General features: G+C 34.3%; 1 protein-coding gene across 11 annotated transcripts in view; it reads right to left on the reverse strand.

Annotated features, from left to right (window-relative positions):
• Positions 1-14,634, reverse strand: part of ampd2a (adenosine monophosphate deaminase 2a) — a 45,236-nt gene extending 30,602 nt beyond the window's left edge. For 2 of the 11 annotated variants that reach the window (XM_073936865.1, XM_073936862.1), the window contains exons 1-3: positions 14,539-14,634; positions 613-743; positions 391-521 (exon numbers count right to left, since the gene is read on the reverse strand). In XM_073936865.1, the coding sequence (XP_073792966.1) occupies positions 391-521; positions 613-711 (230 nt within the window). In that variant the 5' untranslated portion in view covers positions 712-743; positions 14,539-14,634. Of the gene's footprint in view, positions 1-390; positions 522-612; positions 744-2,825; positions 3,055-11,441; positions 11,548-13,972; positions 14,149-14,538 lie in introns of those variants that run through there. The other 9 variants (XM_073936863.1, XM_009295794.4, XM_009295793.4 and 6 more) reach the window with 6 other exon arrangements.
• Between the last annotated feature and the right edge of the window lie 1,796 nt (positions 14,635-16,430).

A 16,430-nucleotide genomic window follows, 5' to 3' on the forward strand; every position in this document is an offset into this window, starting at 1 on the left:
TGTGCATGCATGTGTGTGTGTGGCCGTGTTTGTGCATGTGCATGTGTGTTGTATGTGTTTGTGTGTGAGTGTTTGTGTGTCTTTGTGTGCATGCATGTGTACGTCTTTGTGTTTGTGTGTACACGCATGTTTGTGTGTGTGTGTTGTTGTGTGAGTGCTTTTTTGTATGTGCATGCATGTGTATGTTTGTGTGTGTGTGTGTTTGTGGATGTACATGTATGTTGTGAGTGTTTGTGCGTGTGTTTGTGCATGCATGCGTTTGTTTGTTTGTTTGTTTGTTTGTTTGTTTGTTTGTTTGTTTGTGCAAATGTGTGTTTGTGTGTTTGTGTGAATGTTTGTGTGAGCATTCATTTGTGTGTTTTTTTGAGTGTGTGTGTGTGTGTGTTTTACTTGACATCTTGACTGATCTGCCGCTCCAGACGGTGGCGTTTCTCCTCCAGTTGCTCGATGGGGCTTTCTTCAGGAAACTCATACGGAGCGCAGCGCATGTCACTGTCCGTCAGGCTCCTGGCCAGCAGCTCCTGCAACACATACACACAGGTTAACACACACATACACACACACACACACACACACACAGTTTCACACTGAAGAGTAGACACACACACACACCTCAGCGATCTCCTTGTATTTTCCGTCCATAGATGTGCGCAGGTCGATGGGCAGGTGTTTGTGTGAGACTGGGGTGACGGGCAGAGAGCGCTGGGACATCAGAGGCCTGGAATCCACAGAGCCACACAGATCTACACACACACACACACACACACACACACACACACACACACACACACACACACACACACTGTTATTCATTACAGCCTATAATGATGTAGTTCAGCTTCAGTCTGAAGTGCTGCTGCCTTTAAGAACACAGGAAACACACAGTCCCTGACAAAAACACCAACAACCGCATAGCAACCAGCCAAACGCCAGCAACCGCATAGCAACCAACCACAACCCTGGCAACCTTCCAGCAAAAAGCCACACCCCCAGCAATTTTATAACAACAAGACACATCCTCCAAAAACCTCATGGCATCAAACCACACCCCCAGAAACTTCATAGCAACAGGCCACACCCCCAGCAATTTCATAGCAATAAGCCACACCCTCCAGCAACCTCACGGCAGCAGGCCACATCCTCATAACAACAAGCCACACCCCCAGCAACCTCATAACAACAAGCCACATTTACCAGCAACCTCATGGCAACAAGCCACACCCTTTAACAACCTCATGGCAACAAGCCACACCCTCCAGCAACCTCATGGCAACAAGCCACACCCCCAGCAACCTCATGGCAACAAGCCACACCCTTCAACAACCTCATGGCAACAAGCCACACCCTCCAGCAACCTCATGGCAACAAGCCACACCCTTCAACAACCTCATGGCAACAAGCCACACCCTCCAGCAACCTCATGGCAACAAGCCACAACCTCCAGCAACCTCATGGCATCAAGCCACACCCCCAGCAACCTCATGGCAACAAGCCACAATCTCATTACAACAGGCCACACCCTCCAGCAACCTCATGGCAACAAGCCACACCCTTCAACAACCTCGTGGCAACAAGCCACACCCTCCAGCAACCTCATGGCAGCAAGCCACAACCTCCAGCAACCTCATGGCAACAAACCACACCCTCCAACAACCTCATGGCAACAAGCCACACCCTCCAGCAACCTCATGGCATCAAGCCACACCCCCAGCAACCTCATGGCAACAAGCCACAATCTCATAACAACAAGCCACACCCTCCAGCAACCTCATGGCAACAAGTCACACCCTTCAACAACCTCGTGGCAACAAGCCACACCCTCCAGCAACCTCATGGCAACAAGCCACACCCCCAGCAACTTCATGGCAACAAGCCACACCCTCCAGCAACCTCATGGCAACAAGCCACACCCTTCAACAACCTCATGGCAACAAGCCACACCCGCAGCAACCTAATGGCAACAAGCCACACCCCTCCAACAACCTCATGGTAACAAGCCACACCCTCCAGCAACCTCATGGCAACAAGCCACACCCCCAGCAACCTCATGGCAACAAGCCACAATCTCATAATAACAAGCCGCACCCTCCAGCAACCTCATGGCAACAAGCCACAATCTCATAACAACAAGCCACACCCTCCAGCAACCTCATAACAACAAGCCACAATTCCCAGCAACCTCATAACAGCATACCAAAACCCCCAGCAACCTCATAACAATAAGCCACACCCTCCAAGAACCTCATGGCAACAAGCCACACCTCCAGAAACCTCATAGCAACAAGCGACACCCCCAGCAACCTCCTAGCAACAGGCCACAATCCCCAGCAACCTCAAAGCAACCAGCTACAGCAACAATCCCCCCAGAATGTTAGTATTTTAAGATCCAAGCCGTGCCCTAGTAACCACTTAGCACGGTTCCAGCAATGACCTACAACTCTTCAGCAACAGAGATCAGTCACAACACAACTGTGTACAGGATGTCCTAGATTAGAAACTACTTACAGAGCAAGAGTCCTACAATAATAATTACCCCAAAACAACAACGACACATAATTAGTCCTGCTTCACAAGTCTGATTCATCAAGCGTCTAAAAGCAGCAGGACTCTAGAAACCTCCAAAGACACTGTTCAAAGTCTAAAACCTCCTCACGTCTGAAGCAGAGCGGCTGATGCTGCTGTCTAAACAAAAACAACTCAAGTGCATCTGCTGATGACATACATGACAACACACACACACACACACACACACAGTATAGCGCACCGTTATCCATCACATCTATTCTGAAGATTCAAAAAGAAAACAAAAGTAGATATCACCATACTTTTTTGCCCAAACACTGAAGAATTGTGTGCCTTTAAAGTGATCATGTGACGCGTTTCATAACATTCCAGTCAAATATCCAAGTCCAGTGCAAATAAAGCATCACACACACACACACACACAAGCAGCAGAGACGCATGCAGAGCTTACAGGACGCAGTGTGTAGTGCGCAGTCCTTCTGTGTGTGATCTCAGGATAAAACCCTCTTCATGCAGTCACTCTCTCCCTCTGTCAGTGTGTTTCGGGACGCTCTGGTTCACTCGGCTTTGGCTCGTACCACAGCGCAGATGGAGGTGGGGGGGAATTGAAGGCGGGACGCGCCACACACTGCTTTACAGAGGAATCCTGGAAAAACCAGCTTGAACTGACCTCTGTGTGTGTGGCTGCGTTCGCAAAGCAATACTAGCGCACTGTGAGGTATGCACTATGTAGTGTGTATCACGTGGTACAATAAGCATTTCCAAAATAGTATGCTGCACTGTTGTTTGCTTGCTAATCTGGGAAAGGAGAAAAAATCTCATAATCTCATGGCAACTCTAAATTTTTTGAATTAGTGGCTAATTCGTATGAATTCCTACGATTTCATTTGTAAAATTTAATATGATTTCATTCGTACACTTTAATATGATTTCATTCGTACAATTTAGTATGATTTCATTCGTACAATTTAATATGATTTCATTTGTACAATTTAATATGATTTCATTCGTTCAATTTAGTATGATTTCATTCGTACAATTTAATATGATTTCATTTGTACAATTTAGTATGATTTCATTCGTACACTTTAATATGATTTCATTCGTACAGTTTAGTATGATTTCATTCGTACACTTTAATATGATTTCATTCGTACACTTTAATATGATTTCATTCGTACAATTTAATATGATTACATTCGTACAATTTAGTATGATTTCATTCGTACAATTTAATATGATTTCATTTGTACAATTTAATATGATTTCATTTGTACAATTTAGTATGATTTCATTCGTACACTTTAATATGATTTCATTCGTACAGTTTAGTATGATTTCATTCGTACACTTTAATATGATTTCATTCGTACACTTTAATATGATTTCATTCGTACAATTTAGTATGATTTCATTCGTACAATTTAATATGATTTCATTTGTACAATTTAATATTATTTCATTCGTACAATTTAATATGATTTCATTTGTACAATTTAATATTATTTCATTCGTACAGTTTAGTATGATTTCATTTGTACAATTTAGTATGATTTCATTCGTACAATTTAATATGATTTCATTTGTACAATTTAATATTATTTCATTCGTACACTTTGGTATGATTTCATTCGTACAGTTTAGTATGATTTCATTCGTACAGTTTAGTATGATTTCATTCGTACAGTTTAGTATGATTTCATTCGTACAATTTAATATGATTTCATTCGTACAATTTAATATGATTTCATTCGTACAATTTAATATGATTTCATTCGTACAGTTTAGTATGATTTCATTTGTACAATTTAGTATGATTTCATTCGTACAATTTAATATGATTTCATTCATACAATTTAATATGATTTCATTCGTACACTTTAGTATGATTTTATTCGTACAGTTTAGTATAATTTCATTCGTACAATTTAATATGATTTCATTCATACAATTTAATATGATTTCATTCGTACAGTTTAGTATAATTTCATTCGTACAGTTTAGTATGATTTCATTCATACAATTTAATAGGATTTCATTCGTACAATTTAGTATGATTTCATTCGTACAGTTTAGTATAATTTCATTCGTACAGTTTAGTATGATTTCATTCTTACAATTTAGTATTTCATTTGTACAATTTAATATGATTTCATTCGTACACTTTAGTATGATTTCATTCATACAATTTAGTATGATTTCATTCGTACAATTTAGTATGATTTCATTCGTACAATTTAGTATGATTTCATTCGTACAATTTAGTCTGATTTACCTATCCCCCATTGACGGTTGGGTTTAGGGGTGTGGTTGGATGCCACGCCTCCTTTTTAAAATCGTACATTTTCATAAGACTGAGCTCATACTAATTTGTACAAATTAGCCACTAAACTGACAAAACGCAAAGTAGTTATGGTTCCTCATAAGATCAGGCTATCAAAAATTGTAGCTCTAAATATGGCAGCTGTAGACCCGCCCCTCAAAAAAATTTACCTATCAAGAGCCAGAACAGACAATCGACCAGCCAATTGGAAAAACTGTAGTTTAAATTGTGTAAACTGAGTTTCGAAGAATAATAAACGATATTGTTTTCAGATATTCCTCCTGATTTTAGTTTTGTTTAATCACAATGCAACATTTTAGATTTTGTACAAATTTTCGCTCGATAATGTTAAAATACGTAAAAATTCGTATTTGTATTCGCACGATCAACATGATGTCTGTTTATTCGAGGGAGGAGAGAAACTGTATCGCTAAATATGACAGCTGTAGCCCCGCCTTTTATTTATTCGCTCGCTTGTCTTATATATTAAGTCGAAATTTTATATATTGACTATTTTTGTAATCGTGCTTTTTATCTTGGTGTTTGCGTCCAAACATTTTTGTTGTCTTGGATTCAAAATAGTAATCTGCACTGTTGACACATGATCTTATTATGTTATTTGTTTATTCAGGTGAGGAGAAAAACTGTAGTGCCAAATATGACAGCTGTAGCTCCGCCTCTAAAAAAATGAGCCAATCAAGAGCCAGAACAGACAATAGACCAACCAACGGGAAAACTGTTGTTTTATTTGTATAAATTGAGTAATGAAGAATTTATGATGCTGATGTCAAATTTTACTCTTAAATTTTATTTAATCATAATGCAACGTTTTTGATTTATCAAAATTTATTCACTCGCTCGTCCTATATTATGTCAAAATGCATAAAAATTCAAAACTACTTGTTTCTTCAATATTTGGACACTTTGGAAATGGTGTTTGCGTCTAAACTTTTTTGTTGTTTGGATTCGTGTTGACACAGGGCCTCTTTATTTTGTGCGTTTATTCACGGAAGGAAAAACGTTAGCACTAAAATTTTTGCTGTATTTTGCTGTAGCCCCGCCTCTAAAAAACAGCCAATCAAAAGCCAGAAGAGACAATAGTGTAAAGTGAGTCACAAAGTGTTCATGATGCTGTTGTCAAATTTTACTCTTGGTTTTAATTAATGGAGTTTAATTAATATAGTTTAATTTTTGATTTAGTATCATTTATTCGCTCGCTCGTTCTAAAATATGTCAGAATGCAAATTCAAAACTACTTGTTTCTTTAATATTTAGACTTTTTTGGTAATGCCATTGTGTATTGGAATTTACATTTAAACGTTTTTGTCATTCTTTTGTTTAATTAGGTGATGCTGTACCTGACGACCAATCGCAGCTTGGGGGAATTTCCAAGATGGCCGACGACTGAGAGATTTATTTACATCTGCGATAGCAGGTAAAACCTCAAACTTACAATTTTGAACACCAATCATGTTTTAAATAAAATTCGTGAAAACTGACCTTTTATTGTGTTTATTATGATAAGCCCCGCCCCTAAACAAACTAAATAAATAGTCTTTTACTATAAAAGCCAGAATAAGCTGTGACTGAGCTAAAACACACACACACACACACACACACACACACAGAATGAACGTGTGTTATTCTCTATAAATGAGTGTCTAGACTGAGGTTTAGAGTCATACACACACAGGCTTATATTTAGAAGCTGAACACACACACACACACACACACACACACAGACAAACACACACACACACACACACACACACACACACACAGTGCCGCTAATGAGAGTTTTGTGTTCATTCTGTGTGTGTTTCAGAGACTCTCAAACTGCAGGAGACACTGATGTGAAGCGTCACGTGTTTGTGTGTGTAAGATGTGGACTGATCTCTGTGATTAAATGTGCTGTAAACTCCAAACCCTGCAGCCAAAATCAACAAACACACACACACACACACACACACACACTGACCAGCAGATGGCACACTGCAAAAGAGTATTACACAACTCACAATATAATAATGTTGTATGTGGGATTTATCAATTCCAGTACAGGTCAAACAACTATATAATAAATTATAAAAAAGATTTATTTTGAAAGGCTGACTACACACACACACACACACACACACACACACACACACTCTGACAAAAGTCTTGTGGAACAACAAATAATAACTTGATTTCTAGTTGATCATTTTATTATTTGTTGCTCTTACAACTGGGATCCACCACAAGACTTTTGTCAGGTAGTATATATATATATATATATATATATATATATATATATATATATATATATATATACAACAGTTCTGTCTGGATCTTGAATCTGATTGGCTGATAGCCGTAATATACTTTTTTTTCCAATTCCTTTTTATTATATTTTAAGTAACATGTACATACACATTTCCATGTGTCAATTCCAACACAAACCAACAAACATACAATTGAACAAACATACCAAAAACAAAACAAAAGGCTTCTCAGTATTTTACATCAAAATACAACATCACCTCTATTACTAATCTTCTAGTAAAACATTTCCAAATCCACCACCTTTTAAAAACAGCGTAAAAGGTCCCCAAACTCTATCAAAAGCCGTAATATATTTAAGTAATATCAGCACCCGTACAGCCTCTTTACCCTTTGTGTATTACTCCGCCCACATACAGCCAGCAAAAAGCAGACACTACAGATCTACAGTTTAATAGATGCACGCTCAACTGTTTAACTGTCAGCTTATGATTTGAGTCCAACGCGGAAGAAAGTAGATCCTTATACAAAAGGGTTTTCGAGACTCTCCATGTTTGATTTTATTTTTATATGCACAATTATGCCGTCAAAATATTGTATAAACACAATATCACACGAGTAGCAGTGCAATATGGCTGTATATCGGCACTGGTGGGAGCACTAAGGAACGCACACCTACCACCAGTGCCGATATACAGCCATATCGCACTGCTACTTGTGTGATATTGCTCATATATATATATATATATATATATATATATATATATATATATATATATATATATATATATATATATATATATATATATATATATATACATAATTATGTACGAAGAGCTATTATATACTAACTTGTTTTAGTGTTTATTAAAAGCATTTTCTACTATATACTAATTTCAGATTCTTAAATTCAATCTAAAATTCAGCAAAATGCTAATCATTATACTACAATTTATGCTTAATATGCATTATATATTTCCATTAATAGTTCCATTATTGTTGTTTTTATCTGGTTGATACTTTCTTCTGATTTATCATGATCACTGTGGAATTTTAATTGAATTGCTCGGGCATGTATTTATGCATTTTAATAACTGCAGTAGTAATATTTACACTGTTGAAAATGTAGTTTCTCCTTAACTTTACATATTATGTTGGTCTCATTTAGTTGTATTTCTGGTAAAAAAAAATAATAATAATAATAATAACTATTGCATTGTTATTGTTGTGATTTTTTATAATAAATAAATATAGTTGAGGGCAAAATTATTAGCCCTCCTGTGAGGAAAAATGTCTCAAGGGATATTTAACAGATCCAGGAGTTGTTCACAGTATTTCCTCTAATATTTTTTCTTCTGGAGAAAGTCTTATTTGTTTTATTTGGGCTAGAATAAAAGCAGTTTTAAATTGTTTTAAAGCCATTATAAGGTCAATATTATTCGCCCCTTCAGCAATATTAGTGTTGGATTGTCTCCAGAACAAACCACTGTTATACAATGACTTGCCTAATTACCCTAACTTTACCCTAATTACCCTAGTGAAGCCTTTACATGTCACTTTAAACTGAATACTAGTGTCTTGAAGAATATCTGGTCTAATATTATTTACTGTCATCATAGCAAAGAGAAAATAAATCATAATCAAAACATTATATATATATATATATATATATATATATATATATATATATATATATATATATATATATATATATATATATATGTTAAAAATAATAAAATAATTGAAACTTCGACTGCTATATTAATTTAGCCTCATCGTTGCGTTTAGAGAGCATGCCAGTCTCTGACGATCTGCTTCTTTTGTCCTCATTTGTAAGTCGCTTTGGATGTACACGTCAGCTAAATGTATGAATGTAAATAAATGAACGTATGATAACACACATGGCACAACCCAATTTAAACCTCATCCAGCAGTGCTGCGCGTTTTGAGCCTCTGCAGCTCTAATAATTGATGAGCGTCACACGCCTGGACGAACACTTTCCCACAATCCCACGCTCTCGCCCTCCGCATTTATCATGAATATATTGATGCGCTCGGGACAAGACCAACAACAGAAACAGCATTTGTGCACTGAAGTTAGCCCACGGACACATGCATCTGACCAGTGCAATATCTGCCTGATGATGAGGATGATGATAATAAATGACATACAGTTAAAGTCAGAATTTTTAGCCCCCCTGTATGTTTTCTTTTCTCTTTGTCATGATGACAGCACATAATATTAGACTAGATATTCTTCAAGACACTAGTATTCAGCTTAAAGTGACATGTAAAGGCTTCACTAGGGTAAAGTTAGGGTAATTAGGCAAGTCATGTATAACAGTGGTTTGTTTTGTCGACAATCTAAAACTAATATTGCTTAAGGGGGCTAATAATATTGACCTTAAAATGGCTTTAAGACAATTAAAAACTGCTTTTCTTCTAGCCGAAATAAAAAAAATAAGACTTTCTCTAGAAGAACAAATATTAGAGGAAATACTGTGAAAATCTTCTTAATATTACTTGAGAAATATTTGAAAACAAATAAATATTGCACAGAAGGGCAAATAATTTTGGCCTCAATTGTATATTTTCACTGAGCACCGTTTAGTTGGCTCAGAAAAACTGCATTTGTGCATAAAAGTTTGCATTTAACCAATGCAATAACTGCCTGATGATGATAATAATAATAATAATAATAATAATAATAATAATAATAATAATAATAATAATAATAATATTAATAATAATAATAATAATAATAATAATGATGATGATGATGATGATGATGAATGGCATGTACATAATAATTGTGCACAATTTATTTGGCTCAAAAAACTACAACAGCATTTGTGCATAAAAGTCAGCTCATAAGCACATGCATCTGACCAGTGATGTCAGATCTGAGCAACATCTGCCTGATGATGATAAATGACATGCACAAATTCACTGAGCACTATTTGTTTGCTCAGAACAACAATATTTGTGGGTAAAAGTTAGTGCATGGAGATACGCATCTGACAACTGCCGTCAATTAATAGCAATAACAGTGATAATACCAAAGATAAATTTAAAAAATAGTGATAATAACAATAATAAATGGCAATAATAGTGAAAATAATAAAAATAAGGGTCAATAATAGTGATAAAAACAATAATAAATGGCAATAATACTGATAATAACAATAATAAATAGTAATAATAGTGCAAATAACAATAATAAATGGTAATAATAGTGAGAATAACAATAATAAATAGCAATAATAGTGATTAAAACAATAATAAATGGCAATAATAGTGATAATAACTATAATAAATGGCAATAATAATAATAATAACAATAATAAATGGCAATAATAGTGATAATAACAATAATAAATGGCAATAATAATAATAATAACAATAATAAATGGCAATAATAGTGATAATAACAATAATGAATAGTAATAATAGTGCAAATAACAATAATAAATTAAAATAATAATGATTAAAACAATAATAAATGACAATAATAGTGATAATAACAATAATAAATGGCAATAATAGTGATAATAACAATAATAAATTGCAATAATAGTGATAATAACAATAATAAATGGCAATAATAGTGATAATAACAATAATAAATAGCAATAATAGTAATAATAACAAAAATAAATGGCATTTATAGTGATAATAACAATAATAAATGGCAATAATAGTAATAATAACAATAATAAATGGCAATAATAGTGTTAATAACAATTATAAATAGTAATAATAGTGCAAATAACAATAATAAATTAAAATAATAGTGAAATAACAATAATAAATAGCAATAATAATGATTAAAACAATAATAAATGACAATAATATTCATAATAACTATAATAAATGGCAATAATAGTGATAATAACAATAATAAATGACAATAATAGTGATAATAACAATAATAAATGGCCTATAACATGCACATATCCACTAATAACACCTATTATTACCTAATAACATGCCTAATAACATGCACATATCCACTGAGCACTATTTATTTGGTTCAGCATTTGTGCATTAAAAGTTAGTTCATAGACATATGCATCTGACCAGTGCGATATCTGCCTCATGATAATAATAATGATAATAATAATAATAATAATAATAATGATGATGATGATAATTAATAATAATGATGATGATGATAATAAATAACATGCACAATTGCACATTTCCACTCAGCACTCTTTATCAGGCTCAGAAATACAGCAAACTCTGTGCGCGGGCCTGAAGTGCAGTGGAGATGTGATCTGATATGGGACCCCACCCCTGGTATCTCCCTGCCCCTCTGCAGAGCACTCACCCGGGCTGGTGCGGCTGTGGAAACTGCCTCTTTTGCCTGTTTTGGCTTTGCCCCTGGGCTGCGCTGGAGATGCGCTGCCTTCCGACATGCTGCCGAGTGTCTGTCTGCAGGCTCGGATGCAGGAGACTGATTTATGCACTAGGAGGCGGGGCTTGGGGATCTCTTAGCGCAGTAGTGGAGGCGGGAGCACTGCCGTAATGCATCAGCTAAGGAGGCGGGGATTAGGATTCCCCCACAACACCCTCAGCCTCATTCTGATGTGTTGCTGCAGCAACCGCAGCACTGATGAGAGGCATGCTAGAGTACTAGTTCTGCTGTATGAAGTGGAGTGTCTGAAACACTCTGAAAATATTAATCTTTGTACATTTTAGGATTTAATTTTTGTGCATGTAGTAGGTATTAACTAAAATGCTAATAATAATAATAATAATAATAACAATAAAATAATAATAATAATAATTATAATTATACTAATAACAATAACAACAACAACAATAACAATAAAATAATAATAATAACAACAACAACAATAATAATAATAACAAAAATAGTAATAATAATAACAACAATAATAACAATAACAATAAATAATAACAATAACAATAATAATAATAATAATAATAATAATAATAATTCATAAATAAATAACAACAATAATAATAGTAATAAATAACAATAATAATAATAAATAACAACAACAATAATAATAATAATAATAATAATAAATAACAATAAAAATAATTAAAAATAATAATAATAAATAATAACAACAATAATAATAATAATATTGATAATAATAATAATAATAATAATAATAATAATAATAAATAATAATAATAAAACCAATAATAATAATAATAATATTAATAAATAATAAAACCAATAATAATAATAATATGTTATGTAATTTCTGCGCTTTATTCTTTATTAAAAGAGTAAAATAGGAATAAAATTGTAATATATTACTTTTTACCCAACGCTGTGCATTATGTTCAGCACACGCTACTTTTGTGTGCTCTTTAATATCGCTCGGATTATGTTACGGATGTACTTTTTTTAATAATATAAAACAGTATGTATTGTTTGGCACATATTTTCACTAGTGCAATTAATCGCATTTAAAATAGGGATATTATGATACTGGAATTCGGTACCAATCAATACTGACATTTTAAAAACGTCCATTTCCCACCAACATATTTGTGCGCTATTTTCACACGCTCAGCAGAAACAATTGTGAGCATGACACCACAACGGCAAATCAGCATTGTTTAGGAACGTATTCAACAGCGCACAAATGTTAGGGTTAGGGTTTTTATTTCAGTATCGATTAGTACCGAATTCCATCGTAATATCCCTAATTCAAAATAAAAGTTTGTGTTTACAAAATTTTTTTTTACATATTTAATTTTACAAAACTTCTTTCAGATCAATATTCTATACAATATTCTATATTGTATATATATATATATATATATATATATATATATATATATATATATATATATATATATATATATATATATATTAGTAAACTATTTTTCAATTTAAAAAATATACTACTTATACTATAGTATTTTAAAAACAGTATACAGCATATCTTTAGAAAACAGTATAAACTAAAGCATGCATTCTACTCCGCATACACTACACTGTACTTTGTAAAATGTGTAGTATGCAGCACATAGTTACTAGTTCATAATATTTCAATTGTTATTAAATTAGTATGTAGTGTGCACTTTATTAGGCACAAAATACTTAACACTGTTGAATGCACCATTTTTTTAAATAATAGAATTAAGTAGGCATTATGTTGACCACATCTACATTTCAAATACATACTACTACTATTTCATCTCCGTTTTAATAATAGTTTAATAATAATAGTTTGTTTCATATGCCATTTAAAACCATTTAAAAATATATTAAATAGTGTGCATTGTTCTGAGCATAGTACTTAATTTGGTTTCATACTATGTTGTAGGTTATGTAGCCCGTTACACACATAAGTATACTTCCCTGCATAGTGTGCAAAAAACAGTATGCTAGAAACTGACATGAGGAAGCGATAATCAGATGCATGTTCATGAGGACTTTAAACTTCCTTACAGGAGAACTTTAACCTGGTTAAACATTAACATGAGAAGAAAAGGGGTTAAGTTAACCTATTATACAGTGGAAATAAATAAAACAGATGAATCTAATGTTGCTTATATCAGTGACAAAGTAAGAAAACAATACAAATACACAATCTGTAAGTTAGCCGTTAGCTGATAGTGTTAATTTTCAGGGGGTAAAAAAGTGAATAATGGTTAATTACTGTTGAATGTTGTGTGTATTATTCAATTGTCTTATGTGTAGTATTGGACAAATTATGTACAGATAGATATATATATATATATATATATATATATATATATATATATATATATATATATATATATATATATATATATATATATATAGTCGTGTGGAATTATTTGTGTGTGATGTTAACTTTACATAGGCAAGTTTGGTTATTCTGGACTCACTCGACATGTCTGTTGATGTTGATCCGGTTCGATCCAAACCTGCTGCTGATAAAAATAAAATTAAGGATGATGATTGTGATGATGATGATGAATCTAGCAGATAATGTCGTTTTAACTGTTGTAATTCTCGGTTAATGCTAATCCAGAAGCGTCGCCTTCATAAACTCGGACCGTTTGAGTTTTTCAGGAACTTTGATAAAAATTTCACTGAAAATGGAGTCACGCTTAAAGGGACCGCAGCGCATTTACACGCAGACCAAAACACGACGTAAATTGGACGTGTTTAAAGTAGAAACTTGCTGTCACACTTGCTATTTATTTATTAAATTAAAAACTTGAACACATCTATTAATATCACGTAAAAACTCGCTTGAAATGTATGAGGCGTTCAATTCCTTTCAGCGCCAGCATGAGGCGCTGTTCAGCTTATGTTATTACCATTATAGAGAGAAGCTGCGTCCCAAATCGCATACTTATGCACTATTCTACGCCATTTTGTAGTATGAATAGTGTAAGTAGTGTGTTCACACTGAAAATTCTAAAAATAATAAGAGCACTTAAATTACCCGGATGATGCACTCATTCAGCCGCTAAAATGAAGTGTGTAATGATGGACACTTCACGCACTCAACGACCGCAGGTTTGCTTACGTAGCGGAAGGGGCGGAGCTATCGGACGCACATGTTGAATAACTTTATTTATTTTGGATGGTGAAAGCAAAATTCTCCTATGAGAGTGATTATAGCGCCTCCCGATGGTGAATACGGCAGTACTTACGGCATGTATTATTTGATAATTCAGTTGTTTATTTCACTGATTTGGCAACCGTCAAACGTCATCAGGGAAACGGTCTGAATTTCCGCTTAGTAAAAAAAACATTAGTGTGCCATTTGGGACAACACTACATACATATACTATCCTGTTGAGTGTGTAAGTGCATAAGTACATAGTGCATGAGTGCATAGTGTATAGTGTGCCATTTGGGACGCAGCTTGAGAGAGAGAGAGAGAGAGAGAGAGAGAGAGAGAGAGAGCTGTATTTGTATAATTTCGAGATAAATAAGACTAAACGCTGATCTCTTAATGATCCTCTTAATGAGTGGTTTATTCAGTGTTTATAATCTGAGCCTCATCAATATAATCGCCCATGAACTTCTCCTAACAGTTCCTGTTTTCGCCTCATTCGTGTACATCACACGTGTAAATTCCCCCATTTAGCTCATTTTATTGTCAAAAGACTCAATTAAACAGCATAACTATCCTATTGTGTCCAGTGTTTGGCTTTTAACACTTTACAATTACTATTCAATCTGTTGGTCATCGACTGAATGAATGCATTACCTTTAAATTCACACCAACATATCTGAGTTGCTTTGTAAAATAACAGCATAGACAGCTCCAGTGCTCATGGTGAGAATAATCAGGAGTGATCTATAGAGGTTTTGTGTGTGCTGCTGTGTAAACGTAATGCTCAAACCGTAGTAAAAAACTAGATGTGAACTTTTACTCATCTCATGTACACAAAAACAGCAATAACAGTGAAATACAAACTCAAAACATTACCCCAACATGAATGTTAAATAACTCAAATGTAATTTATGCATTTAATTCTATTGTAATATGGGCGGTACTGTCGCCTCACAGCAAGACGGTTGCTGGTTTGAGTCCCGGTTGGGTCAGTTGGCATTCCTGTGTGGAGTTTGCATGTTCTCCTCGTGTTGGCGTGGGTTTCCTCCAGGTCCACCAGTTTCCCCCACAGTCCAAACACATGCGCTAAAGGGGAATTGATGAACTATATGAGTGTGTGTGTGGCATCCACTGTGTAAAACATATGCTGGAATAGTTGGCAGTTCATTCCACTGTGGCAACCCCTGATAAATAAAGGACTAAGCCAAAGGAAAATAAATGAATGAATATTGCAATGCATCAACAACTACCATAACGGCATTAATTTATTCTTATTTATTCACATTTATGGTTATTCTATGATGAACCGTGTTTCTTATTAAACACCAAAAACAAGTTCATTATAGGTTGTTTGTTCATTGCAAGTGTGTACGTTTGTTTTCTTAGTATATTCTTTATTTACACTCTTATTGACCATTTTGAGGGATGTAAACAATAACAATGGTCCCAACGTACGTCCTGTTATGCATTTTTAATTTCTACAGCTGCGAAAATCTGAAAACAGCCACATATTGATCAATAATGTTGTGAAAGTTAGTTTGAAATTAAGTTATGATTGAATTACCTCTTGTTAGTGATGAAATAGTTTGATAACAAGCAGGAAATGTTCATGGGTCAATGACATCACCACATTGAAATGGTCTATATTGATTATAATAGTTGTTTTTTACAGTAAAAGCAGATATAATTTGAGCTGATAGTATAAAACACTTCATAATTAGTTTACCTTAAATCAAAAGACAGTTTTAAGTGAACTATGTGTTAATTAGAAG

Source organism: Danio rerio, chromosome 22 (assembly GCF_049306965.1).
Source record: "Danio rerio strain Tuebingen ecotype United States chromosome 22, GRCz12tu, whole genome shotgun sequence".
In the NCBI taxonomy this organism is placed as follows: Eukaryota; Metazoa; Chordata; class Actinopteri; order Cypriniformes; family Danionidae; genus Danio; species Danio rerio.